General features: G+C 39.7%; 3 protein-coding genes across 3 annotated transcripts; 2 read left to right on the forward strand and 1 right to left on the reverse strand.

The window, feature by feature from the left end:
- Positions 1-5,115: 5,115 nt before the first annotated feature.
- On the forward strand, positions 5,116-7,618 carry LOC309958085 (E3 ubiquitin-protein ligase MSL2-like; the record flags this gene model as incomplete). The annotated part of the gene is given in 3 exon segments (XM_082833721.1): positions 5,116-5,221; positions 6,107-6,858; positions 6,862-7,618. Coding segments are annotated over 3 exon segments (1,506 nt in total). The 3' UTR covers positions 7,510-7,618.
- A 2,271-nt stretch (positions 7,619-9,889) lies between these two features.
- On the forward strand, positions 9,890-10,126 carry LOC309976366 (signal transducer CD24-like; the record flags this gene model as incomplete). Its single annotated transcript, XM_082861937.1, has 1 exon — positions 9,890-10,126. The coding sequence occupies one exon, from the start codon at positions 9,890-9,892 to the stop codon at positions 10,124-10,126; it is 237 nt and encodes a 78-aa protein (XP_082718063.1).
- Positions 10,127-12,849: 2,723 nt separating this feature from the next.
- Positions 12,850-16,393, reverse strand: LOC309975534 (T-cell surface glycoprotein CD1b-1-like; the record flags this gene model as incomplete). Its single annotated transcript, XM_082860723.1, has 6 exons — positions 16,323-16,393; positions 15,802-16,068; positions 14,844-15,122; positions 14,345-14,623; positions 13,774-13,867; positions 12,850-12,871 (listed from the first exon to the last, which is right to left on the reverse strand). Exons 1-6 carry the CDS (start codon positions 16,381-16,383, stop codon positions 12,850-12,852), a joined length of 1,002 nt encoding a protein of 333 aa, XP_082716849.1. The 5' UTR covers positions 16,384-16,393.
- Positions 16,394-26,158: the final 9,765 nt, after the last annotated feature.

Genomic DNA, 26,158 nt, shown 5'->3' on the forward strand with positions numbered 1-26,158 from the left:
AGTCATAATTCTGGTTATTGTAACCAAGTTTCTTTACTGATTACATCATAATCAGGTGTTTAACCATGACTTTTATATCTTTCTGTCATTTAAAGACAGTTATTGTTGTATTCTGATGCTTTTGCCAAAGTGCTTTATCTTCAAGAAGATCCATAGGAAGGAAATTTTGACAAGTACAAGTCTCTGATAAATTTCAGATTATACCACTGAACTGGGTAAGAAATTAAAGAATCCTGATAGAAAACCTGGTGGCTTCATAAAAAGTTAACAAAAGGATTAGTTACTGAGTGAACTGGTGAATATAGGTATAATGTTTATGGGTTTTTGTCTGGAATATTACTGGTTTTGATCTATATTTTTCAGATATAGGGAAGCCCTTCCCCTCAAGCTACTATGACTTAACAGCAATTGGGTAAATTACACCTCTGTGTTTAGAATCGAAATGCTATTCTTTTCTCTCTGCCTGGTCTCTCCAGAAATAGGAGAGTCTCAGGTTCTGAGGAGGCTTATCAAGTGAATGGGAAAAACCATCTCCTGGCATGTGCAAGAATTTTGATATTTTGGAGACCTCTAGAAAAGAGAAGTCCACTGAGGCAGAATCTGATGGCAGGATTTTGTCATGGATTTCCTGGCCTTGAGAGGCCTTTGTGGGAATTCAGTCTGAGACTCCTGAGGAGTTCCACCAAAGCCAGTGTGGAGGAGCCTATGTGGTCAATAGACTGGACTTATTTTGGAAACAAATTAGTCTTGATTCGGCTGTGTTTGTTGGAGATGAGGGTAATTAGGGAGAAAAATATTATGTTTCAATAGATATTAAATTCTAGTTCTGTTAATGCTGTTGTGTTAAGCACACTTTTGCCTTAATATTCAGGAGGACAAGAAAATTACCTAACAGAGTTATCACAGAGTATAACTACTCATGATATATGACACTGCTTGCTTTAAGTCTATTGCTAAAAGCACATGTACAAATGCTTGTGTGACAAATGGGTGTAATAGATTATATATATATATATATATATATATATATATATATATATATATATATATATATATATAGCCTCTAAAATGATTCCCTATTAACATACCTCTGAGCTTGTTCACAATATCTGATCAGTTTTCCCCCAATATGAAAAACTAGGCAGATATAAAGGAGGCCTAGCACCCCAGCTGCTTGCTGGTGCAAGCAGCTGACTCACCCCAGCATTGAGGAATGGATATTTTGATCATCAAAGTTTTCTACTGAAAGATTTACAATCAAAAGTTAAAATGATGGAAGAATCTGCACACATTGAAGTATGGGGAAATCAGTCTGGCTTATACATGGTGTAAGTTAAACTTTACTGACCAAAGTGGCCTGTTTTGTGAACTTTCAGACATGCATTGTACACCTACTTTGGCCATTGAGGATAAAAGTACATTTGAAAGTCAAAATAGAGTAACCATGGTTCAGACATCCAAGGTAATACTAGGTGGCCATTGTGGATGTGACCTCAGATATGTTCCTGGGTTGCTGAATTTTCTGAGCTGTGTCAGACTAGGGGACACCACTAACCATTCTCAAAGCAATGTCTGCTGGCAGCTAGAAGCTGCAGCCTTACATTTTCAAGGTTTCCTCTTGTAACAATTAAATTTTTAGACAATAAGATTCTGTAGATCAGATGTTGGCATAAAAAAAGGAGATTGTGTAGTGGCCAATAGCTCCTATTGTGTATATGTTAATACAACACCAGAAGTTAAAACCTACTTAAATAAAAGACTGGCTATCTGGCTACAAGTCTCCCCAAGGTGCTGGGTCCAGACTAGGTTTCAGGTTTATTCTCCTGATTTCCTCAGGGAATGATATCTGTTTTCTCTCTTAAAGTTAGTTTGAATTGGGTCGGTTGCATCAAACTGGCAGACCAAGGGATTGAGGTTTTAATCATATCAAACTCAGATCCAGGACTTGGAACTTAGGGATATTTATAATTTGGTGTACCTTCCCAAAACTGAGGCAGGACTATGCCCCATTTCAGCAGGAAGTACCCAGAGTGGTTGTCCTCATGTTCGCTGAAAGATTTGGGGAAGGTTGAAAGACAAGGTGGGATTGAAACCAAGTCCCCCTACACCTGAGTTTCTCTGCTGAGTTTATGATTAACCTCTGTACCCAATATGTTATTCCCTTTCTTATCCAGCACCTGTTCTCCTCAAGATTGAGAAGTATCAAAGAAAAGGGGGATTGAAACTGAGCAGGACCCTGGGCCTCCTGGACATGAAAGCCTTTCTGGCCCCCAATTCTTGTTTGTAGAAATTACGTTTCATTCAGCTCCTTGACCCTCGATGAATTCCAGAAAACAGATTCAAACAGCTGTTAATCAGGGAAAGGATAGAATGCAGAAACAAAGGAGGAGCACGCAAGAAACAATAGGGCAGCCTTGGGAAAGGGTCCTGGTTCCTCCTCAAGAAATATACATAAAAATATCTTTAAGTTCTTCTGCAAGCCCCCATCCACCCACGTGGAGGATGGCAACTTCAGACTGAGCACAAGATTTCTGGAACACTGCCCTGTTACCTCACCACTGAACAGAAGAAAGTCACACACCCTGCACCCCAAATTTTGCCTGTAAAAACTTTCCCCAAAAAACCGTCAGGTAGTTTGGGGTTTTTCAGCATGAGCCACCCATTCTCCTTGCTTGGCCCTACATAAATCTTTCTCTGCTCCAAACTCTGACGTTTCAGTTTGTTTGGCCTCACTGTGCATCAGGCACACAAACTTGTGTTCTGTAACACTACTGGTATATGACCTTCTTTTCAGTAGTTCTTGACCTTTGGAGCTGCCACTACTGGCAGAGAGTTCCTAAAACATTTGGAATTTCCTAACTTTTGAAAGCAATCAAGATATCTTTTGTTAGTTAATGAAGTGACTTTGGAAACCCCCTATATAACCTAAGGATGGGTGCTGGTTGTCAGTGGAGACAATCATGTGATTGGAGGGGTGGAACTTCCAGTCCCACCCTCTGACATCCAGGGAGGTAAGAGGGACTAGCAGTTGAATTGAACCCTATAGCCAATGATTTGATCAATTTACCTATGTAATGAAGTCTCCAAAAATAACCCAAAAGAATGGTGCTTGAAGAGCTTTCAGTTTGGTGAACACATTGAGGTCAGGAGAACAGCACGATTAGAGTCGCATGGAAGTGCCGCCACCTTACCCCATTTCTTGCCCTTTGCATCTCATCCATCAGGCTCTTAACTATCCTTTTATAACAGGTGATCTAATAAGTAAATGTTTCTCTAAATTCTGTAAGCCACTCTAGAAAATTAATTAAATCTAAGAAGGAGGTCAAGGGAACCTCCAATCTATTTGTGACTGGCAAGTCTGATTGCCCCCTACAGTCTTGTAGGTCTGAACCCTTAAACTGTGGAATCTGATGCTATATCCAGGTAGATAGTGTCAGAATTGAATTGAATTATAGGACACCCAAGCTGGTCCAAAGTGTTGCTTCTTGGATGTGTGAGGAAACCCCCTCCCTCACACATTGGAACTGGGTGATCAGAGTCCTTATATCACAACAGAATAAATGCAAAGAGAGTAGAAGGAAGGAGATAATAAAGAAAATGATACAATCATAGAAATAACCAACAACTCAAAACATAGTTTTTGAAAAAATTTATAAAATTGATAATCTCCTGTCAAGATCAGAGAGAGAAAACAAAGAAAAGAGAGAGAACCGATTTCTAAGATCTGGTTAAAAAAGGCCGGGTACATAATTATGAACCCTATAGACATTAACACGATAAAAAGAAGATATTATGCACAAGCCAACAGTAAATTAGAACTCTGAACAACTTGGACAAATCCTTTAAAAACACAACTTACCAAAGAGGACACAAAGAAATAGACAATTTGAAAAGAGTTATCTTTATTTATTTTTTTTTTATAAATTTATTTATTTTATTTTGTTTACTTTTATTTTTTTGGCTGCATTGGGTCTTTGTTGCTGCATGTGGGCTTTTCTCTGGTTGCCACCAGCAGGGGCTACTCTTCATTGTGGTGCACAGGCTTCTCATTGTGGTGGCTTCTCTTCTTGGGAGCATGGGCTCTAGGCACGTGGGCTTCAGTAGTTGTGGCACACGGGCTCAGTAGTTGTGGCTCGTGGGCTCTAGAGAACAGGCTCAGTAGTTGTGGCGTACGAGATTAGTTGCTCCGCAGCATGTGGGATCTTCCTGGACCAGGGCTCGTACCTGTATCTCCTGCATTGGCAGGCAGATTCATAACCACTGCACCACCAGGGAAGCCCCATTATTTTTATTTTTAAAAATTATCTGTGAAATTTAAAACTCCCTCCCCCCAAAAAACTTCCCAACACATGTCTTCACTACTGAATTTTACCAAATATTTATTTTAAAAATAAATACATAACAGAAATTCTCCCACAGAACAAAAACAGAAGAAAGATTTCTTGACTTGTTTTAGGAGGTTAAAAACCCTCAAAATACCAAAGAAATTATAAGAACTAAAAAACATTATAAACAAAATATTAGCAAACTGAATCCACATAATACTTTATGAACAAGACAGATAAGTTGCAGAAACACAATTTTGTTTTACCATTTGAGATTCAATAAGTGTGACTCACAACATTAAAGGGAAAACAAAATATGTAAAAGATTTTGTCATTTCATGATAAGCTCTAATGAAATTCAGTAGCCATCTATAATAATAATGATAATAAAAAACATTTAGCAACTTTGAAAGTGTTCTTAATCTAATAAAAAGTATACATGAAACACTTGCAGCAATTATCATAACTAATATTCTCTTGAATAATTCTTATCCAATACAAGTAAAAAGATGAGAATGTCAGATGTCAATTCTATTCAACAGTGTACTGCTGTTCACAATAAGTGCCATTGAGCAAGAAAATGCAATAAAAGAGATCATGAGGATTGAAAAGAAACAACTGGAATTTTCATATTTAGAGCTGTCATGAGAGTATGCATAGAAAATCCAAAAGGACCTACAGATAAAATATTAAACTTAATAAGTTAATTTAACACGGATACTGGAAACAAGGACAAAATATCTTTTAACATATTTCTATAGATTAGCAAAAACCACACAAACACATACACATGCACATAAACTCTCATATAAAAAGAGTTGAAAAGCCCTTATATTCTGAGACTGAAGATGTGTTTTTGAAAGTCAATCATCCAGAGGTCATAGTTAAAGTCATGGGTAAATTAAGGTTTTCCAAGGTAAGGACACAGAGGAAAATCACAAGTCCAAGAAACCGCCTTTGAGGGATGATGACTTGGGGGAGGGAGGAGAATAAGAAGAGTAAAGAAAACAAGGAAAGGCATAATAAGAATGTGGAAAAACTGTTACAAGACATCAGAAAGCATAGTAATATCAGAATTATTAAGCAAGTAAATATTCTAACTCAGTTCTTTTAAAAGGAAAAATGAGGGCTTCCCTGGTGGCACAGTGGTTGAGGGTCCGCCTGCCGATGCAGGGGACACGGGTTCGTGCCCCGGTCCGGGAAGATCCCACATGCCGCGGAGCGGCTGGGCCCGTGAGCTGTGGCCGCTGAGCCTGCACGTCCGGAGCCTGTGCTCCCCAACGGGAGAGGCCACAACAGTGAGAGGCCCACGTACGGCAAAAATGAAATCTGTTGTGCTCATATAACTAAAATATCCAGAGGTAGGTCAGTCTCCACATGTGGTCTTTGGCTCTGTCATCATTCTGTTCTATTTGTGAACTTCATTCCTGGGCCAGCTTTACCTATGGAACAAAATTCTATAGCAACTTGGAGCTTTGAGGGCATCATACTCCCAAGACAGAGTCCCTCCTTCCTCAACCACCAAATATAAACTATTGCTTTATTTAAGTGGGATCACCAATTATTCCAACTAAGTGCTGAGGGAGGAGGTGAAATTCTGTTCATTATCTTAGACCTTGGTTCTCATCTGGGGTCAATTTTGCCCCCGAGGGACATTTTGGAAATGTCTGAAGATATATTTGGTTATTGTAACTGGGGAGGTACTACTGGCACCCAGTGAGTAGTGGCCATGGATGCTGCTAAAAATCCTGCAGTGCATTGAACAACCCTCCATAACAAAGAATTATGCAGCCCAACACGGGATATAATAGAAGCAGTCGACTGTTCTTCTGATATTTTGGCTTTGCTTAATGATGGATCATTGTTTTGTGAGGAGATGGAAAAACCCTCAGATTCATCCTTTACTTTGTGTTTGACACATTCCCCTTTACCTTCGACCTCAGAACCCACAACTGATCCTCAAGCTAGTTTATCTCCAGTATCTGAAAGCACCCTCAGCATTGCTATTGGCAGTTCTGTTATCAATGGTTTGCCTACTTATAATGGGCTTTCAATAGATAGATTTGGTATAAATATTCCTTCACCTGAACATTCAAATACAATTGATGTATGTAACACTGTTGACATAAAAACTGAGGATCTGTCTGACAGTTTGCCACCTGTCTGTGACAGGGTAGCCACTGACTTATGCTCCACAGGCATTGATATTTGCAGTTTCAGTGAAGATATAAAACCTGGTGACTCTTTGTTACTGAGTGTTGAGGAAGTACTCCGCAGCTTAGAAACTGTTTCAAACGCAGAAGTCTGTTGCCCTAATTTGCAGCCCAACTTGGAAGCCACTGTATCCAATGGACCTTTTCTGCAGCTTTCTTCCCAGTCTCTCAGCCATAATGTTTTTATGTCCACCAGTCCTGCACTTCATGGGTTATCATGTACAGCAGCAACTCCGAAGGTAGCAAAATTGAATAGAAAACGATCCAGATCAGAAAGCGACAGTGAGAAAGTTCAGCCACTTCCAATTTCTACCATTATCTGAGGCCCAACATTGGGGGCATCTGCTCCTGTGACAGTGAAACGGGAGAGCAAAATTTCTCTTCAACCTATAGCAACTGTTCCCAATGGAGGCACAACACCCCAAATCAGCAAAACTGTACTTTTATCTGCTAAAAGCATGAAAAAGAGTCATGAACATGGATCCAAGAAATCTCACTCTAAAACCAAGCCAGGTATTCTTAAAAAAGACAAAACAGTAAAGGAAAAGATTCCTAGTCATCATTTTATGCCAGGAAGTCCTACCAAGACTGTGTATAAAAAGCCCCAGGAAAAGAAAGGGTGTAAATGTGGGCGTGCTACTCAAAATCCAAGTGTTCTTACATGCCGCGGCCAACGCTGCCCTTGCTACTCTAACCGCAAAGCCTGCTTAGATTGTATATGTCGTGGCTGCCAAAACTCCTATATGGCCAATGGGGAGAAGAAGCTGGAGGCATTTGCTGTGCCAGAAAAGTCCTTGGAGCAGACCAGGCTCACTTTGGGCATTAACGTGACTAGCATTGCTGTGCGCAATGCTAGTACCAGCACCAGTGTAATTAATGTCACAGGGTCCCCAGTAACAACGTTTTTAGCTGCCAGTACACATGACGATAAAAGTTTGGATGAAGCTATAGACATGAGATTCGACTGTTAAATCAGTGGGTCTTTAAACCTACCTCTGGTAGGGAAATAGCTACAGTTTTACGGCAGCTATGGTTTTGTTGGTTTAACTTGCCAGAGCTCCTGCATATAGATCACTTGTATCAAGTGTTTTCATTGCTAAGTTATATGTGTTAGTGTCGGGGAAATAGTTTGCAGATAATGGAGGAGTAACCCTACAACTATATGTCCTTAGTTCTTACAGAACCTCATAGTTTGAGAACAAATGCTGATGCAACTGATTTATACAAAACGAACTTTGGCAAGGAAAATAACATTAACCTCACTGTTTATGGTCATGCTTTGTGCATAATCAAAGTTTATGATTAAATGTAAGGAAGTGGTATCTAGTCAGTCCATAAAGATTGTGCTCATATTTTGTGAAAAAGTAGCCATTAGTTTGTTCAGGAGACTCAGTGCTACCTTCAGATGCCATTGATGTTTCTCCTGTTGAAAAGCTGATGTGTCCAGCTCAACCTTTGTGCTGACATAATACCATTTCTAATCATGAAAATTGGCTACTGGTGTATGTAGCAGTTCTTAAATCAGCAGTATTATGAAAGAAAAATTGCCCCTCATTAGAATGTTGAAGAAATCTGTCTTTTAAAAGTGAACAAACTGAAATTCTGTCAGACTGCAGATGTTTTTAGCTGTTTATGCCACAAAACTCTTCTGAGTTGATCCCCATTTTTAGTTAAGTCTGACTCATTTCTAGGGAAAAAAACAAATCCTTCACTTTGAGCAATGTTCTAATAAGATAAATGAAGTGGAGAAGAACAGTTCTATTCTGAAGGTAATTGAATTTAGACTATGGTACATGACAGAATTTTTTAAAAAATTATTTAAATGTTTTATTTAGAAATTGGGATTTATTTAAAATAATTTTAGAATAATGCTCCAAAAGTTACTCAGATTTATGCATTATACCTATCGCCATTGGCCACTTCAAAGTGATTTTCGTTTCCTCTGTTTGCCACAGACTTTATTTTGAATATGCTTTTTTCTTTCTTTCCTTTTTTTTTTTTTTAGGGTGCTATTCATTGTGGAGACTTCTTTATAGAGGCCTAATAAAAATGCCTTTTTATGAAGCCTGTGCGTTTAGTTGGGTTTGAAGCTAGGAGGATATTCTTTAGAATACTCTTTTGCATGTAAAGCACAAACTATGTTTCAGTTTAAATGCACTTCTTCCCTGTAATTTTTATGGGGGAGATAAGTGAGTCACAATATTCTGTTGAAGGGAAATCTAGTCAGTTGCTTGAAAGAGCACAGCCCAAATAAAACAAGGACTGACTAGGTTGTAAAGAAATGACCTTATGATTTAAAAGAAGAGTTGCTGCTTTGACAGTGCTTATTTAAAGAAAAATACTGCTGGAAAATTTTCAGTTTCTACTACGTTTCTACTACCATCTCTCCTAAGATCTGACATATGTTGAAGTTATGCTTTGATTTGGCACACAGCATGTTCAATGATGGTTACTCACCTAGTACAAGACATGGAGAAGAAACCTTTGGACACAGAGCAGATGACACCTTCTGTTTTGTAGTGTATCCTGGTGTCATTTTCTGTGAATGTGGTCAGGTAGAGTTGTTTTTGTTGTTGTTGTTGGGTTTTTTTTTTTTTTTGTCTCTTTTGGTGGGTGGGGGTGGGCTAAAGCCATAGGAAGAAAAATGTGATGTATGTGTCCAGTATGTACTATTTTGTTTTTGTTTTGCGAGAAGAGTTGAACTATTTTTGATGACAAGAGTAAATGGTGGAAAATGAAAAAAAAGAATTATGCAGCCCGAAGTGTCAACAGTCCAAAGCCTGAGAAATCTTTAGACAAGAGTTTCTTAAAATTAAATGTTCATCTGAATAACCTAAAAGACTAATTAAAACACAGCATTCTAGTTCCCATTCCAGGATTTTCTGACTCAGTAAGTCTAGAGTGGGGCCTGAAAATGTCTTCATCTAACAAGCTCACAGGTACTACTCCTGCTGGTGGTCCATAGTCAACACTCCATGAAACACTCTAATCAGGGCCCTGGCCTGTAGCTGAAGGTGCAGTGAAGCATAGGACAGCATGTTGGCTCTATAAGATGAGTTGGAGTTTAATGCATCCTGGAGAAATAAACAGCCGTGCTAATGCAGAGAGAAAAAACTATGTCTTCAGTCATTTCCTACCCTGCCCAAATCCTAAAGTCCATGTTGTTCTAAAATGTCCAGGTGGGAGAACTGCTTCCAGTACCCCTGGCTTCCGAAAAATTCCGCTTGCTCTGACCTCCCTTCCTAAGTCCTTCAAAAAATATACCCAGACCTTGCCTGCGCCTGCCCGGAGCCAGCGGTCCTCCACGCACCCCGCATCCAGGGAGACGTGCTGCACACTGGCGGAGCGGACATGGGCAGAGCGATGGTGGCCAGGCTCGGACTGGGGCTGCTGCTTCTGACACTGCTCTTACCTACGCAGATTTATTCAAATCAAACAACTGTTGTAACACCTTCAAGAAACTCCTCCCAGAATACCTTAGCTGCCCCCAATCCAGCGAATGCCACCACCAAGGCAAATGACTGTGCTCTGCAGTCAACAGCCAGTCTCTTGGTGATCTCGCTCTCCCTTCTACATCTCTATTGCTAAGAGATTCAGGCCAAGAAACATCTATACTTCTCCATCCTCTAAACCCAATTCAGATGGCATCCCGACATCCAGTGTGACAAAGGAAAAAAGAAAACAGGTCTTCATTGAATTAATCTGCTAGTTCCACACCTTATTTTATTGACAGAAACTGCTGAGGATCCCAAATTTGATTGGTTTGAAGAGCATGTGAAGGGTTTGACTAGATGATGAATGCTAATATTAAACCTGCTGGAGTTTCCTGTACAAGATGAAGAGAGACAACATCCAAAATTAGTTAAGAGATGATTTCCTTAAATGTGGCTTAAGAAGTATGGACACATAAAACTCTACCTTGAAAGAATAGATTTTATCTTACGTAGAGATAAAGAATGAGATGTAGAACAGAGATTCAGTTTTCATTTGGCTCATTAAATTTATAAGGCCATAAAACAATGAGGTAAAACAGAAAGCTGTGATTCTATTTATATGTACATTAGAAGGAGCTTCTAGGTGCTACTGTAAATCCTCAATGTGTTGTTTCAGCAGTACTAATTTAATGCTGATGTATCCTAGAGAAAGTTTTATGTTAAGCTATCACCGTTCTCTTGGGAACTGAAATCTTTCCCTTGGGGATTGGGTTTGACATTGCATTTGAATTTTTATATAGTCATTGATATGTACCAGGGCAATGATGGATTGGAATCTACCCCAAATCCAAGCATAATGAGTACATTTTGCTTCTATACTTATCAACTATTCTTATTCAAAAAGAGCACTAGATTCATTTAGCTAAACAGATAACAAAGAGTAGAATTATATTGATCTCAACTAATTTCAAAATGCTTTTTATTTCTGCATAATGTCGAATACTTTTTACAGTTTAAAAAATGATCTGTTTTGAAGGTAAGATTGACAAATCTTGAAATTAAAAAAGCAAATATGTGAAGGAGCTAAACTATACATCAAATATATTTGGCAAGGGAAGACTGGAAGCTTGCTTACATTAAATTCAGAAAAACTTTTATACTCTTTTCTGTCAATACTTTTTTAAAAACTGAATCAGAATAGCCACATTTGGAACACTTTCTGTTATCAATCAATATTTTTAGATAGTTAGAACCTGGTCCTAAGCCTAAAGTGGGCTTGATTTTGGAAAGTAAATCTTTTCACAACTGCCTTGATGCACGGAAACCTTTTTAAAAATAGACACTCCCTAAGTCTTTTGTTCGCATGATCACACACTGATGCTTAGATGTTCCAAAATCTAATATGGCCACAATAGTCTTGATAACCAAAGTCATTTTTTTCCATCTTTAGAAATCTACACTGGAACAACCATATCCAACAGATCTCAAGCTACTATGTGTGTGAACGAACCTTCTCTTTTGTTTCATACCTGAATGCTGTACATCTATTTTGGATTGTATATTGTGTTTGTGTATTTATGCTGTGGTTCATAGTAACTTCTCATGTTCTGGAATTGATTTGCATTAAACACAAACAGTAAAATAAAATTTATATATATATATATATATATATATATATATATATATATATACCCAAATTCTCCCCTCTTCCCCCTTCCTATTCTTTTAATTAAATGAGTTTGGATTTTTTTAATGAGGTTTCTAGAAAACTGTGGAATAAGCAAAAGAATCAATAAACATAAAGTCAACAATGTAACTGACTTGATAAACCACAGATATCAAAGTCCCTGAGAGCAAGAAAAGCCCTCTTGACTCTTTGCTTGAATATTTAACAACCCATCTGCACTATTACTCCTCACCCATCCTGCCTCTCATGCATTCTCACTGGAAAATGAGAAACAGGATCCTTTTCTTATTAATCTTTATATGTAAACTATAGTTATAATATGGGCAGAAGTGGTTTTCTCCAGAGGAGCTCAGGGCAGAAACAAAGAGAGCGTGATATTTTTTGCTATGTGAGAATATCTCAATAAGAGGAAAATCTAGAATATCAACTAAAGAGGAAAAAAAGGAAGGAGATAATTTTGAAAAAAAAAAAGACCATTAACGTGGCAGTTATAGCAACTTAGATTATTTTATTAAACAAACACATATGCAAGTGAGAGATCTTGCCTGGGATCCATCTAGAGCAAACCTTTCTCTCAAGGAACTTATAAGTAGAAAGAAAAGAAAAACAAAAAGAACTGCAATGTTGTGGGTACAGAGTAATGTGGATCTCAGCATGACACCACACAAGGGAGGGTTACTTCCACTGTAGCACTAAAGAAGGCCTCCTGGAGAAAGAAGCTGCTCAGCTGGCCCTCATGGTTAGAAAATCATCCAAGCAGAGACAGAGATATTATGTTAAAATAGTTCAGCATCTCTGCAAATACAATTATCTCGGCATAATTATAGTTAGCTCATTTTAACAAATGATATTTCAGCAGAATCACAACAAAAGAGTTCAAATAAGAAGCCAAAGGGATGTCACTGTTAAGTCATGGACATCATTTCACTTATTCCGAGGTATATTCTTTCTCACCTCACATCTATGAAATCTGAGTGGCTCCTACTATTGATATTGTCTCATAATAACAATTTTTAATTATTTTTCTGCTAGTGTATAAATTGTGATTTAATCTTACAAACTATGGGCACTCTGATTTGTCCAAATCTGATGATTATTTGATGAAATATGATGAGATTGACTCCTGGGCTGACAGAGTTTCTGGACTCCTGGTTACTGATCCCAAATGGAAATGGAGACATGGTGAGGGCTCATGAGATACTCTGAAAGGACCTGTTAAGATCACAAGCAAAAAATTGTTCTACATAAGAGATATTTGTCCACCATGTTCATAGCAGCATTATTCACAATAGCCAAAAGGTAGAATCAACCCAAATGTCCATTGACAGATGAACGGATAAACAAAACAGCCTTAAAAAGAAAAGAAATTCTAATATATACCACCACATGAATGAATTATAAGGACATTATGCTAAATGGAATAACCAGTCACAAAAAGACAAATAGTGATGATTCCATTTATATGAGGTACCTAGAGTAATCAGATTCATATAGACAGAAAGTAGCATGGTGGTTGCCAGGGACTAGGGGAGCAAGGAATGGGGAATGTGGTTTAATGGGCCGAGTTTTAGTTTACAAGATAAAAAAAGGTCTAGAGATAGGTTGCACAAAATGTGAATGTACTTAATACTACTAAACTGTATGTTTAAAAATGGCTAATGCAGTAAGTATTTAACTCATGTATATTTTACCACAATTTTTTAAAAATAGATTTATCAGGACTTCCCTGGTGGCGCAGTGGATAAGACTCTGTGTTCCCAATGCAGCAGGCCTGGGTCAATCCCTGGTCAGGGAACTGGATCCCACACGCATGCCACAACTAAGAGTTTGTATGTCACAACTAAGGAGCCCATGAGCCGTAACTGGGGAGCCCACCTGCCTCAATTAAGGAATCCACGTGCTGCAACTAAGGGGTCCGCCTGCTGCAACTAAGACCCGGCACAATCAAATAAAAAAATAAATATTTTTTAAAAATAGATTTACCTAAAGATGGGAGTGGGGAAGAAAGGGGAAAGGGTCTGCTGGAAATACTGAGGCTAAAATATGTAATAGATAAAATGGAGGGAAAGAGTGAGAGGATGGACAAAAAAGAAAGATTAAAAAGGAAAACTCACCTGCGCCTCAAAAACCGTAATGCAAGACATATCAAAAGGACCAAGGAGGGCACTAATATTGCCAAAAATATCAAGCTGACGGAGGTGGGGTGACCTGGCAATTGGGAGAGGACACAGGGATGTCACTTCAAACCCATTCTCTAGTTCTCCTGGCTTTGTTACCCACCCGAGTGTCAGCACCACCACTATCAGCTTCTGATGCATAGGCATCTGTGATTCTCTCTCTCATATTCCTGGATATCATATATTCACAGCCACCCTTTGTCTCTCCCTCTTACCCCATCCCGCCCAGTCTATAAGTCCTTCATTCTTATCTCTTCTATACCTTAGATCATCTATTTTCATTCCTCTTGGAACTGTAGTCCCAGAAATAAATCTCAACCTCTGTCTCTCTGTCTCTTTTTCTCTCTCTGACTCTCTGTCTCTCTCTCTCTCCTTCCCTCTCTCCATTCCTTTCTCCCCCCCGTCCCTCCCTATCTCATCCATCAAATCCCTCCATTTTCCCAGTCCCCTCCTCTGTGCTTGAGGACCATCTCCTCCCATTCCCAGCTGGGCCCCAGTCCTTCCTCACCCCAGTAGACGATGATGTCCTGGTCTCCTAGACTGCTGTGCTTCACTCGGCAACTCAGGCCAGACTCCTCCCCAGCCGTCACATCCAGGGTTACTCGGAGATACCATGTCCCATCAGCATTGGGCACAGTATCACCTTGCCGAGTGCCAGACTGCTTCTGCTCGCCCCTCATCCACATCACCCACACAGGTTTCGGGTAGAATCCTGAGACATGGCACACCAGCAGCAGACGGCCAGGCCCAGGACTGGGGTCACTGGACAGCCAGGCCTCAGGCTTCACTGGGGCAGGAAGAGGCAGGGAGACTGTCAGATTATGACTCTAATCTAGAGCATAGGCATTCAGAAACCCACAGGTTTGGACAGTGACCTCTTCTACTCTTAGGGGAATCAAATCATTTATTGATTAAGCCCCTCTCTCCTTAGGTACCTCCTACTCTTGAATTCAAAGAAGGTGGCAGGACATGAAATAGAAAAGTCTTATGAAGAGAAAAGAACTAACCTTGCCTCTGTAGTTCGGCCTTCCCTGCATCAAGGACACCAAGGAGAAACCGAGGGCAGGTGTTTGAGAGGAGCGTCTCTATGGTACCCTGGATGCCTTTGTACTGAGAGGCGAATGCACAGAACTGCTGCGCCCTGCTGCCGCCCTCTGGGGCAGGTGCACATGAATGATTCTTAATGCTCACGAAATCCAGTCCTCCTAAAGCTCCCCTCAAAAAGCTTCCTATGGACTTCCCAGAATGCAACTCACAGCCTCCTACGTACTGGATCACAAAAGGGTCTGGATACAAGGAAAACAGAGACAAAGTTACTAAAAAGCAAACAAGAAAGAAAGTTATGGGGAAAGGACGTGGGGCTTTGGATTTGGGGGGTGGGAGAAAGGTCTGAGATGTGAGATGACTCAAAAACTAATTGCAGTATTCAGAGCCTTTCCAGAAAGAAGAGCATTGGGGAAAGGTATGCATGTCATAAATGGTGGGGACGGTCTGCTGTAAGGCTGTAGGGTGGGCATGAGGGGAGAAGGGGAGCAGCTTGTGATGGACTCAGGAGTTCAGCATCCCAGGGTGAAGGGGAGAGTTACACTGAGAGAAGGGATCAGGCAGGAGATGCTTGAGGAGACGGATTGGAGGAGGAGGAAGTCACACTTCAGTTCACTCAGGCACAGAGTGGAGAATTGAGGGCTTTGTCCTTGGGGTTAGAGAGAAGCCAGTTATGCACAAACAAACCAGGAGATGGTTACAAAGGGGGATCTTCATTTATCACACAGGGGTGCAAGAAACAGGAAGAATCTGGGATACTTGTTGGAGGTGTGGAGTCAGAGTTGGAGACTACTCTGGAGAAGTGTGTGCATGCAGTTGGGTAAAGTGGGAGGATGGGACCAAGATCCAAGAGAGTAATAGCCTTAACCAGGAGAGAGAAAAACCATTGGGAATCTCCCCGGAGCAGAGGACTGTACTCACATTCAATCTGGACTTTACTGACATAGTCCTGCAGTTCCTTGGTCAATCCAATCAAGTAGGCTTGGAATAGGTTCTCCAGCTCAATCAACTCCTCATCACTGAAGTTGCCCTTGGACCAGGGCTTCAGGAAAATGGCAGTGCCCGAGTCATTGTCCCAGCCATGAATCTGATAATCATCCAACCAGCCTGAGCCTTGACCTTGTGCCCAGGTGCTGTTGGCAATGGTCAAAGTCTGGATAATACGGTAAGAGGTTGGCCCCTGGAAGGCTGTGGGTGGTGGAAGGATAAGAAGAGTGAGGAGAAAGAAAGAATCAGGATGAAATGATAAAGAACCCAGAGTCTGAACAACAACACAGAGCCTAAGACATTTTCCTGCCCCAAGGCTTCTAGCTCCATCCCCAACCTCCAGAATGGGGGGAGAGGGCTGGAGACACGAGGGCCCTGACCCTTAGTGATAGGTGCAGCATGCTTTCATCCAGACCCCCTGCACCTGTTCTGGGAGCTTCCAGAGTTCCTCTTACCATCCTCATTTTCACCACCTGGGACGATAACTGCTAGCAACAGAAGTGGCAGAAGCAGCATTTCATTGGGAACTTCTGACCCTCAGAGGTGCTGTTTGATCTCTAATTTCAGCAAACCTTTTTCTCAGTACTCTATAGTGACTTCCTCTCTCTTTCAACTGACAAATCTCTTCCTCACCCACACTGCACGTCACAGAAATACTGTGTCTTCTACAGCTCTGTCCTCCCACTCTGCCTCTCATTTCCGCTCCAACCCTTGACTTGCAGATTTTTTTTAAAGTCTCTGGCTTCCAGCTGTTCTCCTTGACCTCAGCTTTCTTCATATTTCTTACTTCGGAAAAGCTCCCGTGTGATGTTAAAAGGTTATCTCACCTCCCCAATCCTTTATTTCCACATCTGTTAAATAAGAGGGTAATATTAAACAATTGCTCTGCTTCCAGTCTCTTTTAATCCAGAAGAATTCCTTTGGTTTATACACCCAACTGGACCTCCCTCCTCACTGCCCCTTTCCTCTGGCACTTTGCCATTACCTCTTCCCAACGTTCTCAATGGCCCCTCTTTCTTATCTCATCCCTCTTACCTAGTCTCTCTAACCCACATTATGGTTTCTGAGTGTGGGTGTGTGTTGACAATCATTTACATGCATGCAAAGCATTTAAATCACTGCTTTATCGTATTTGATTCTGGGACCCAAATGCCAAATGCTTTCATCCTATGTGACCCAGGTCACTGCTACAAGCCCTTATTCGTGCAACGCAATCCAAACCCTCTCCCCATCTGTTCAGCACTCTGGTTCAGAATTGCTATAAAAATGTACACCTGATCATGTCAAGCTGATGCTTAAAATATTTCAATTACTTTCATGAAAAATAATCCAAACTCCTACTATGTATGTCAATTTTATATAAAAAGGCTCATATAGATATATCATTCTACAAGAAAAAGGGTGGGGGAGGTGAAAGGAGTGGGATCTGTGTAAAGGGAAACTGACAAGACAATTTGTACCAGTGAACACTTATGAACATAAATGCAAGAGTCTGAAATCTGTATGACATGCAATAGAGAGAGAACGAGATGGTTATATAGGCCCTCTAGACACACAGGACCCCCAAAGAATAATCTGAGATGGGTGGGACATCCTCTGATTAGAATCCAGCCTGGCTGAGGGTCCTGGCTGTCCTGGGGGAGCCCAGTGCTCTTCCTCTGTCACCAGCCTTCCCCAAGCTCCCTCTTCTCACCCCATTGGTGCTCAGGCCACAGGCATCCTCATGCTTGCCTCTCCCTGGGCTCTTACCTGGCCCTCCCCCAAGCTCACCTCAGTGGGTGGTTTTCCTGCTAGAGAGCACTGTCCTCAGCACTCCAGTGTCCTGTCCCTGCCCCAGTGTCACACTCTCTGCCAGCAGAAACCTCACCCTCTGCACACTTCCCTATTCTAGAAACCCCACTGCCTTCCACAACACGCCTTTTACTTGGCCTTTCATTTCCCCATTAGCTCGTCTTCAAGCTATTCTCTCCACTTTCTGGCTCCCAGCAGCAGTCCCTGCCTCTGTCCTGTGTCCTCCCCCATCTCACACCTACAGCAGTAGGAAGGGTCCCACCCTGAGATCTAGGGTAAATCACTTACTAGAATGCATTGATCACTGCCCTAGGTCTCAATTTCTCCCACTGCAAAATGATTGGACTAAAAGAACTTGACATCTCCAATTCTGCTTCAACTTTAACATTCTTTGACTCGGTGTGTGTTCACATTCGTTTTTATTTACATAGTCTTTTCTTTCTGTGCCTCCTGGGCCTCATTTCTTACTTTTCTATGGCTCCATAATGTTCTCTATTTACCCTTAATCTGAGTCCCCAAGGTCTCATCTCTATTTTGTCACCACTCCTCCCTAATTTATCCATTCATTCTAAGTGCTGCTCACCACCTTGGCTAAATTTTGAAACATAAAGCATTGCCTTATCATTAGACCATTAGAATTCTTTGTGTAAATATATGAACAACAGGCAAGATGCTTTTTTTTTTTTTTTTGCAAAATAGAAGCCAAGAAATGAACAAGAAAAAACTACCACAAGACAGAGATATACCAGGTAAGCTATAGTTTTATAAATTATTTATACATGTATATGCTGACCTTACAAGATGATAAGAAAGTCTTCAAGAAGCAAATCAAATAAGACATTGAAAACAAGAGAGGGAAATAGAAGCTTCCCAGGGCATTGTGGAGGGTTGGTTCCCAAGGCTTTTGTCTACAGTAGCCACATGGGTGAAGAGGTAATGTCTTGAGATCACCCCCCTCACCAAAAAAAAAAATGCAGGTTGTCATGAGACTTTCTACTACACCCTCAGTGAAACTGGACCAGAAAAAAAAATCCATCCAACTGAACAGGGAAATAACAAGGAATGTTATGGTTGCCTTATGCTCTGACTAGGAATTTTTTAAATTATCTTATGAAATTTCTTAATCACAGGTTTGCCTCACATGAGTTTGGCATTGAAAATATTCTAATTAATTTGGAATGCCCAATCCAAGAAATTAATATCAAAAAAGTGGTTCCAGGAGAGGAGGCATGAATAGGTAGGGTACAGAGGATTTTTAGGATGGTGAAAATACTCTATATGATATTATAATGATGGATATATGCCACTCTATATTTGCCCAAACCCATAGAATACATAAAGTTTTTTTTCTCAGCAATCAGTAAAAAAGAAAAACAATTCTGATTAACTTATGCTGGACAACAGACTGGATTATCTTTCCATGTTCTCTAAATAAAATGATCATTTTTAAATTATTTCTCTGGATGATGTATTATTTCTAGAATTTTTTATCTAGCTTTTTATCTAGCTTTTATCTAGCTTTTTTTAAATTGAAGTATAGTTGATGTACAATTTTATATAAATTACAGGCATACAGCATACTGATTCACAATTTTTATAGGTTACACTCCATTTATAGTTATTATAAAATATTGGCTATATTCTCTGTGTTGTACAATATATCCTTGTTTGTCAGCTTTTTAAAAATTGAAATTTACTGTCACTTCTGTTGTGTCTTTTAAATATTAAGTATCTGACATAAATCACAGCAAGATCCTTTTGACCCACCTCCTAGAGAAATGGAAATAAAAACAAAAATAAACAAATGGGACCTAATGAAACTTCAAAGCTTTTGCACAGCAAAGGAAACCATAAACAAGACCAAAAGACAACCCTCAGAATTGGAGAAAATATTTGCAACTGAAGCAACTGACAAAGGATTAATCTCCAAAATTTATAAGCAGCTCATGCAGCTCAATAACAAAAAAACAAACAACCCAATCCAAAACTGGGCAGAAGACCTAAATAGACATTTCTCCAAAGAAGATATACAGACTGCCAACAAACACATGAAAGAATGCTCAACATCATTAATCATTAGAGAAATGCAAATCAAAACTACAATGAGATATCATCTCACACCACTCAGAATGGCCATCATCAAAAAATCTAGAAACAATAAATGCTGGAGAGGGTGTGGAGAAAAGGGAACACTCTTGCACTGCTGGTGGGAATGTGAATTGGTTCAGCCACTATGGAGAACAGTATGGAGGTTCCTTAAAAGACTACAAATAGAACTACCATATGACCCAGCAATCCCACTACTGGGCGTATACCTGAGAAAACCAAAATTCAAAAAGAGTCATGTACCAAAATGTTCATTGCAACTCTATTTACAATAGCCCGGAGATGGAAACAACCTAAGTGCCCGTCATCGGATGAATGGATAAAGAAGATGTGGCACATATGTACAATGGAATATTACTCAGCCATAAAAAGAAACGAAATTGAGCTATTTGTAATGAGGTGTATAGACCTAGAGTCTGTCACACAGAGTGAAGTAAGTCAGAAAGAGAGAGACAAATACCGTATGCTAACACATATATATGGAATTTAAGAAAAAAAAATGTCATGAAGAACCTAGGGGTAAGGCAGGAATAAAGACGCAGACCTCCTAGAGAACGGACTTGAGGTTATGGGGAGGGGGAAGGGTGAGCTGTGACAGGGCGAGAGAGAGTCATGGACATATACACACTAACAAACGTAGTAAGGTAGATAGCTAGTGAGAAGCAGCCGCATGGCACAGGGATATTGGCTCGGTGCTTTGTGACAGCCTGGAGGGGTGGGATAGGGAGAGTGGGAGGGAGGGAGACGCAAGAGGGAAGAGATATGGGAACATATGTATATGTATAAGTGATTCACTTTGTTACAAAGCAGAAACTAACACACCATTGTAAAGCAATTATACCCCAATAAAGATGTTAAAAAAAAAAAAAGAAAATTAGGGACAGTTAGTGATCTTGGAAACACTGTTAGGCTTTAACTGTTTTCCAAGTAGAGTACTGTAACTGTAATCATTGAACCTAAAGAAGTGAGAGAAGTTAGATGATCATATTAATCCTTCATCTAATCCTCACTGAGAGCTGAGAGTATTCCTGCTTTGGAATATTTTGTTAAGTGTCTATGTCCTACCTTAGTGGTGCATTCTGTAATTTAATAGTCTCTTAAGTCCCTTAAGTGTTTTCACATGGTAGACACAATTGGTATAGTTGCCTAATATTTGGCATTGCTACAGCAGTCTGTCTGGGCTACCTGTCCACCTGCTTTCGGGGGACCAGTTCTCTTCCACTCCTAGACATTAGTGGATTTTAATAGCTGGGTGTAGTCATGGAAAGAGTAACTGTGGGCATACCCTGAGATACGCTCCCTAAGGAGTAGCATCAGAGGCTTCACACTGTCAGGGAATATAAAGTTTACTAAAATAATCCAGCCAGTCCAAATAAACAAGCAAATAACAATAACAGACTCCAGAGAGGGAGACCATTACCTGTATTATGTAATCCTCCTTCCCAGACATCATGATTGATTCAGGGAAAAATACCCAAGCAGGACCCCAGAAAGCCATCCCTTGTATGTTTTATAATGGGAGATATTGGATAATATTTCTCTCCTCTCTGTGAAGATTTGAAGATGTGACCTTAGGCTGCTGGCAGCCATGCCCCCTATCCTACACAGAAACTGCCTGCAATGGGAGAGAACAAAGCCAACATGGAAGAGAGAAAGAGAACAAGAGGCAAAGAGTAAGGGGTAAGATCAAGAGAGAGAATGCATATGAGAAACAGCTGGGCAGACAGACTGACTCACCTGATTCTAGGTATTCTGAAGGCCAGCTTTAGTGCCTCTCCTCTTGTGGTATAGTTATATAAGCACTTAACGTCTCCTTTTTTTTCTTTTACATGAACTAATTAGAATTGGGGTTCTATTACTTTTGTAACAGAGCAGGACCCTATGGGGCCTTCCCAGGGCAGAAACACCCTCCCCATGTCCTCTGCCTGCCTCCTGTCTGTAGAAAAACTTTAGCTAAAGAATAAATTTAATCAGAGAAGTGAGAAAATGCAGAAGCAAAGAAAAGCAGTCAAACAAGACAAAATAATAATAGTTTAGCCATTAAACAAAATCAAGGACCTTTAGTTCCTCCTCAAGGGTATTCTGAGGCATATCTGTTGAGCAGTTTTGCAGATATTGAAACCCTCACAAGGTGGAAGAGTTTAACTACATGATGACCAGATTGTAGCTATGACCTAAGCTGCTCCATCTTACACAATTCCAAGAACTGTCCTCAAAGACATAGGAACACACCAAGCCTGGAAATGAAGATTAATTGTACTAAAAAGAATCAAGATGACACTGATCAGACCACTGCATGAACAATTTCAAGATGACTGTCAGAGCTGACTGTGCCATTCTACATGTAGCCCCCTCCATCTGCCTATATGTCCTTAAAAGCTCTGGTCCGCTGGCTGGCAGTGGGGAGTTGGCTTTTGGACATGAGTCTGCCTTCTCCCCAGGTTCCCAGCCTCCTGAATAAAACAACCTTTCCTTTCCTACCAAAAAAAAAAAAAAAAAAAAAAGAAGATGTGGCGCATATATACAATGGAATATTACTCAGCCATAAAAAGAAATGAAATTGAGCTATTTGTAATGAGGTGGATAGACCTAGTCTGTCATACAGAGTGAAGTAAGTCAGAAAGAAAAAGACAAATACCGTATGCTAACACATATATATGGAATTTAAAAAAAAAATGTCATGAAGAACCTAGGGGTAAGGCAGGAATAAAGACGCAGACCTCCTAGAGAACGGACTTGAGGTTATGGGGAGGGGGAAGGGTGAGCTGTGACAGGGCGAGAGAGAGTCATGGACATATACACACTAACAAACGTAATAAGGTAGATAGCTAGTGGGAAGCAGCAGCATGGCACAGGGATATTGGCTCGGTGCTTTGTGACAGCCTGGAGGGGTGGGATAGGGAGGGAGACGCAAGAGGGAAGACATATGGGAACATATGTTTATGTATGACTGATTCACTTTGTTACAAAGCAGAAACTAACACACCATTGTAAAGCAATTATACCCCAATAAAGATGTTAAAAAAAAAATACGAAAAAAAAAAAAAAAGAGTCATGTACCAAGATGTTCATTGCAGCTCTATTTACAATAGCCCAGAGATGGAAACAACCTAAGTGTCCATCATTGGATGAAAGGATAAAGAAGATGTGGCACATATATACAACGGAATATTACTCAGCCATAAAAAGAAATGAAATTGAGCTATTTGTAATGAGGTGGATAGACCTAGAGTCTGTCATACAGAGTGAAGTAAGTCAGAAAGAGAGACAAATACCATATGCTAACACATATATATGGAATTTAAGAAAAATAAAAGTCATGAAGAACCTAGGGGTAAGACAGGAATAAAGACACAGACCTACTAGGGAATGGACTTGAGCATATGGGGAGGGGGAAGGGTAAGCTGTGACAAAGCGAGAGAGTGGCATGGACATATATACACTACCAAACGTAAGGTAGATAGCTAGTGGGAAGCAGCCGCATAGCACAGGGAGATCAGCTCGGTGCTTTGTGACTGCCTGGAGGGGTGGGATAGGGAGGGTGGGAGGGAGGGAGACACAAGAGGGAAGAGATATGGGAACATATGTATATGTATAACTGATTCACTTTGTTATAAAGCAGAAACTAACACACCATTGTAAAGCAATTATACTCCAGTAAAGATGTACAAAATAAATAAATATTAAGTATCTTACAACTGAAAAAAATATTGGTTTCAAGCTGGTCGCTTGGCAGAAGAAGACACAAACCTGAATTCTAGGGATCCATGACCAATACAATCTTCTTTTTTCTAATATAGGCAGTCCTTGCTTTGCACAATTTCAGTATACACAAATTTCAGTTACCATGGTTTATTTAAATAATGCCAATCCCCCAACAACATGGCTCAATTTCAGTTGCCACAGTATACTAAAGATTAGTAATTGAACAAAGCACAAACTTTACTAGTAACTCTTCATTCTATGAACGACTATGGAAATAATAAAAGTGCAATCAGTAACCAATGACATCAGTGACCAATCACAACACTTCTTTCACAGTCTGTCAGTGGCTGTTAATTCTGTTCCATGCATGGACAGCAAAATGTGTACAGTTGACCCTTGAACAATATGGTTTGAACTGCATGAGTCCACTTATACGTGAATTTTTTTTTTCAGTAAATACAGTCACAGTACTACACGATCAGAGGTTGGGTGAATCTGCACATGCAGAACTGTGGGTTCGGAGGGCCAACTGTAAAGTTACATGTGGATTTTCAATTGCGCAAAGAGTTGGTCCCCCTAACCCCACATTGTTCCAGGGTCAACTGTACTTGCGTTATCTCCTTGTATCCCAATAATAAATCCGTGTGACATTTAAATGAAGAATAATAGAAAGAGGGAATCGGCCAAGAAAGATGAAAATGAAAATGCTGGAAGTGAGATTTGAATTGAATGTAAATAAAGTCATAGAAGAAAGAGCAGACATGGGGAATGTTGACACTGCCACTGGCTGAGAAATTATAGATATGAACCTAGAGGAACTTAGTGAAGGCAAACTTATCAATATAAATGAGAAGGATGAAGGTGTCCCAGACGAAGTGACGCCTACAGAAAACTTCACATTTAAAGAACTCTCAATGTATCAAAAACTCAAAGTGTAAATTGGAAGCTGGCCCAATCTTAGAAAGAATTATGAAAATTCACCAAGGCATAGAAAAGATACTCCATATCTATAAGTTATAGAATGAAAATAAGGCAAGCACAGTTCAAACCGCTCTTGGTAAATATTTACAAGAAAATAAAACATTTAAATTCTGGACATTTTTATCATTTTCAGTGACAACATGCTAAATTAATACTAGTGTTACTATTTTTTTCAATATCCCTATACAGTTGACCCCAAAACAACATAGGTTTAAACTACGTGAGTCCACTTTTACATAGATTTTTTTCAATAAATATAGTACTACACAATCCACAGTTGGTTGAATCCACAGATATGCAAACACAGACACAGAGGGCCAGCTGTACAGTTATACACAGATTTTATGACTGCGACCCTCACATTGCTCAAGAGTCAACTGTGTGTTTATAACCAACAGTAAGAGGGTTTTTTAATGTTTCGACAAAAATTTTTAAAGGTGATGGAATGATCATAATTTTCCCATTGATTATTTAGGTCTTTTGCTTGGTTTCACTTTGCATGATCATTTTTTAGCGTCCCACACTATTATGCAAAGTAAAGACTGACTTTATATTGTAAGATTTGGAGTCAAAATTTAAAAATTATAATTTGTTAACATCCATAATATCTTCTTATTGACATATCACTTCATTTTTCTTTAAAGAATGCCTTAATCCTTTGAAGCTTGGAAGGAATTAAGTACATTGGATTGGGATTCTAATATCATTCTGCTTATGGTATTAATTTTACTAAAATACCATGGCAAACTAGTACCAAGTCCATCAACTTAAAGGATATTTTTGGAAGTATACATTTGGCTTGTTTTCTGGAACCCATAATTTTATTAATATCTTCAAATTTTCCAAAGAAGTATTGAAGATTACCACAAATTGAATTCCTAATCCCATGATGGCATAAGCACGTCTTCTCTTATATTTAACAATGGTTTTAATTTCATATTTATATTTTCAATACACTCCAATGTTTTGTTGGAGACTGAAAAGTAATAGTACCATTTTTGTATGGTATTTTAAAACTATTTATAGATAGGCTTTTACTATATCTTTTAATACCAAAATTTTAAAAAGAATGTGCACAGATCAAAGTATATAGAATGCGAAGTTACTGTCCTTCTGCTTCACACTTACTTCAGATGCAGCCCTTTAAGATGGTAACCTAAAGTTCAGGCACCAGTGATATCTTTGACGATTTGCAAGTCTGGTGAAAGCTTTGCTGAACTTCTCAGTGTTTTTATCTGCCTCTCATGGAATCAGCAGATGCTTTTACTGGAAAAGCAGCCCCAACTACAGGGCTCATTCTGTGAATTTCTGTCTTCTCCTAGATATTGACCCAGTAATTTATTTCTCCTTTGTTGGTTCTTCAATGTCTTCAGGCAGATTTTATTTTATATTTTCTCGTGTTTTCTACTTGTCCTTGACAAGAGAGTTGGTTCAAATTAGATAGTCCATCATTTCTAGAAGCAGAAGGCCTCTACTTTTTAAAAAATTGTTCATTAATAAAACCTACCATCCTTTCATGTGTGGAGCCTCAATTTATGTCTCAGAAATCTAGGCAACAACAACACTGGTACAGGCAAGTTGAGACTCTATAGTGGGAAGTGACCCCTGAGCATGTGTATAAAACACGTGAATTCAAGGTGAATTTCTTCACAGGTCTCCTTGACCATGAAGCTAGTTCAAAATAATATAGGAGAGGAACCAAATTTGG

Source organism: Leucopleurus acutus (genome assembly GCF_964270905.1).
Source record: "Leucopleurus acutus genome assembly, chromosome: 2".
Lineage (NCBI taxonomy): Eukaryota > Metazoa > Chordata > Mammalia > Artiodactyla > Delphinidae > Leucopleurus > Leucopleurus acutus.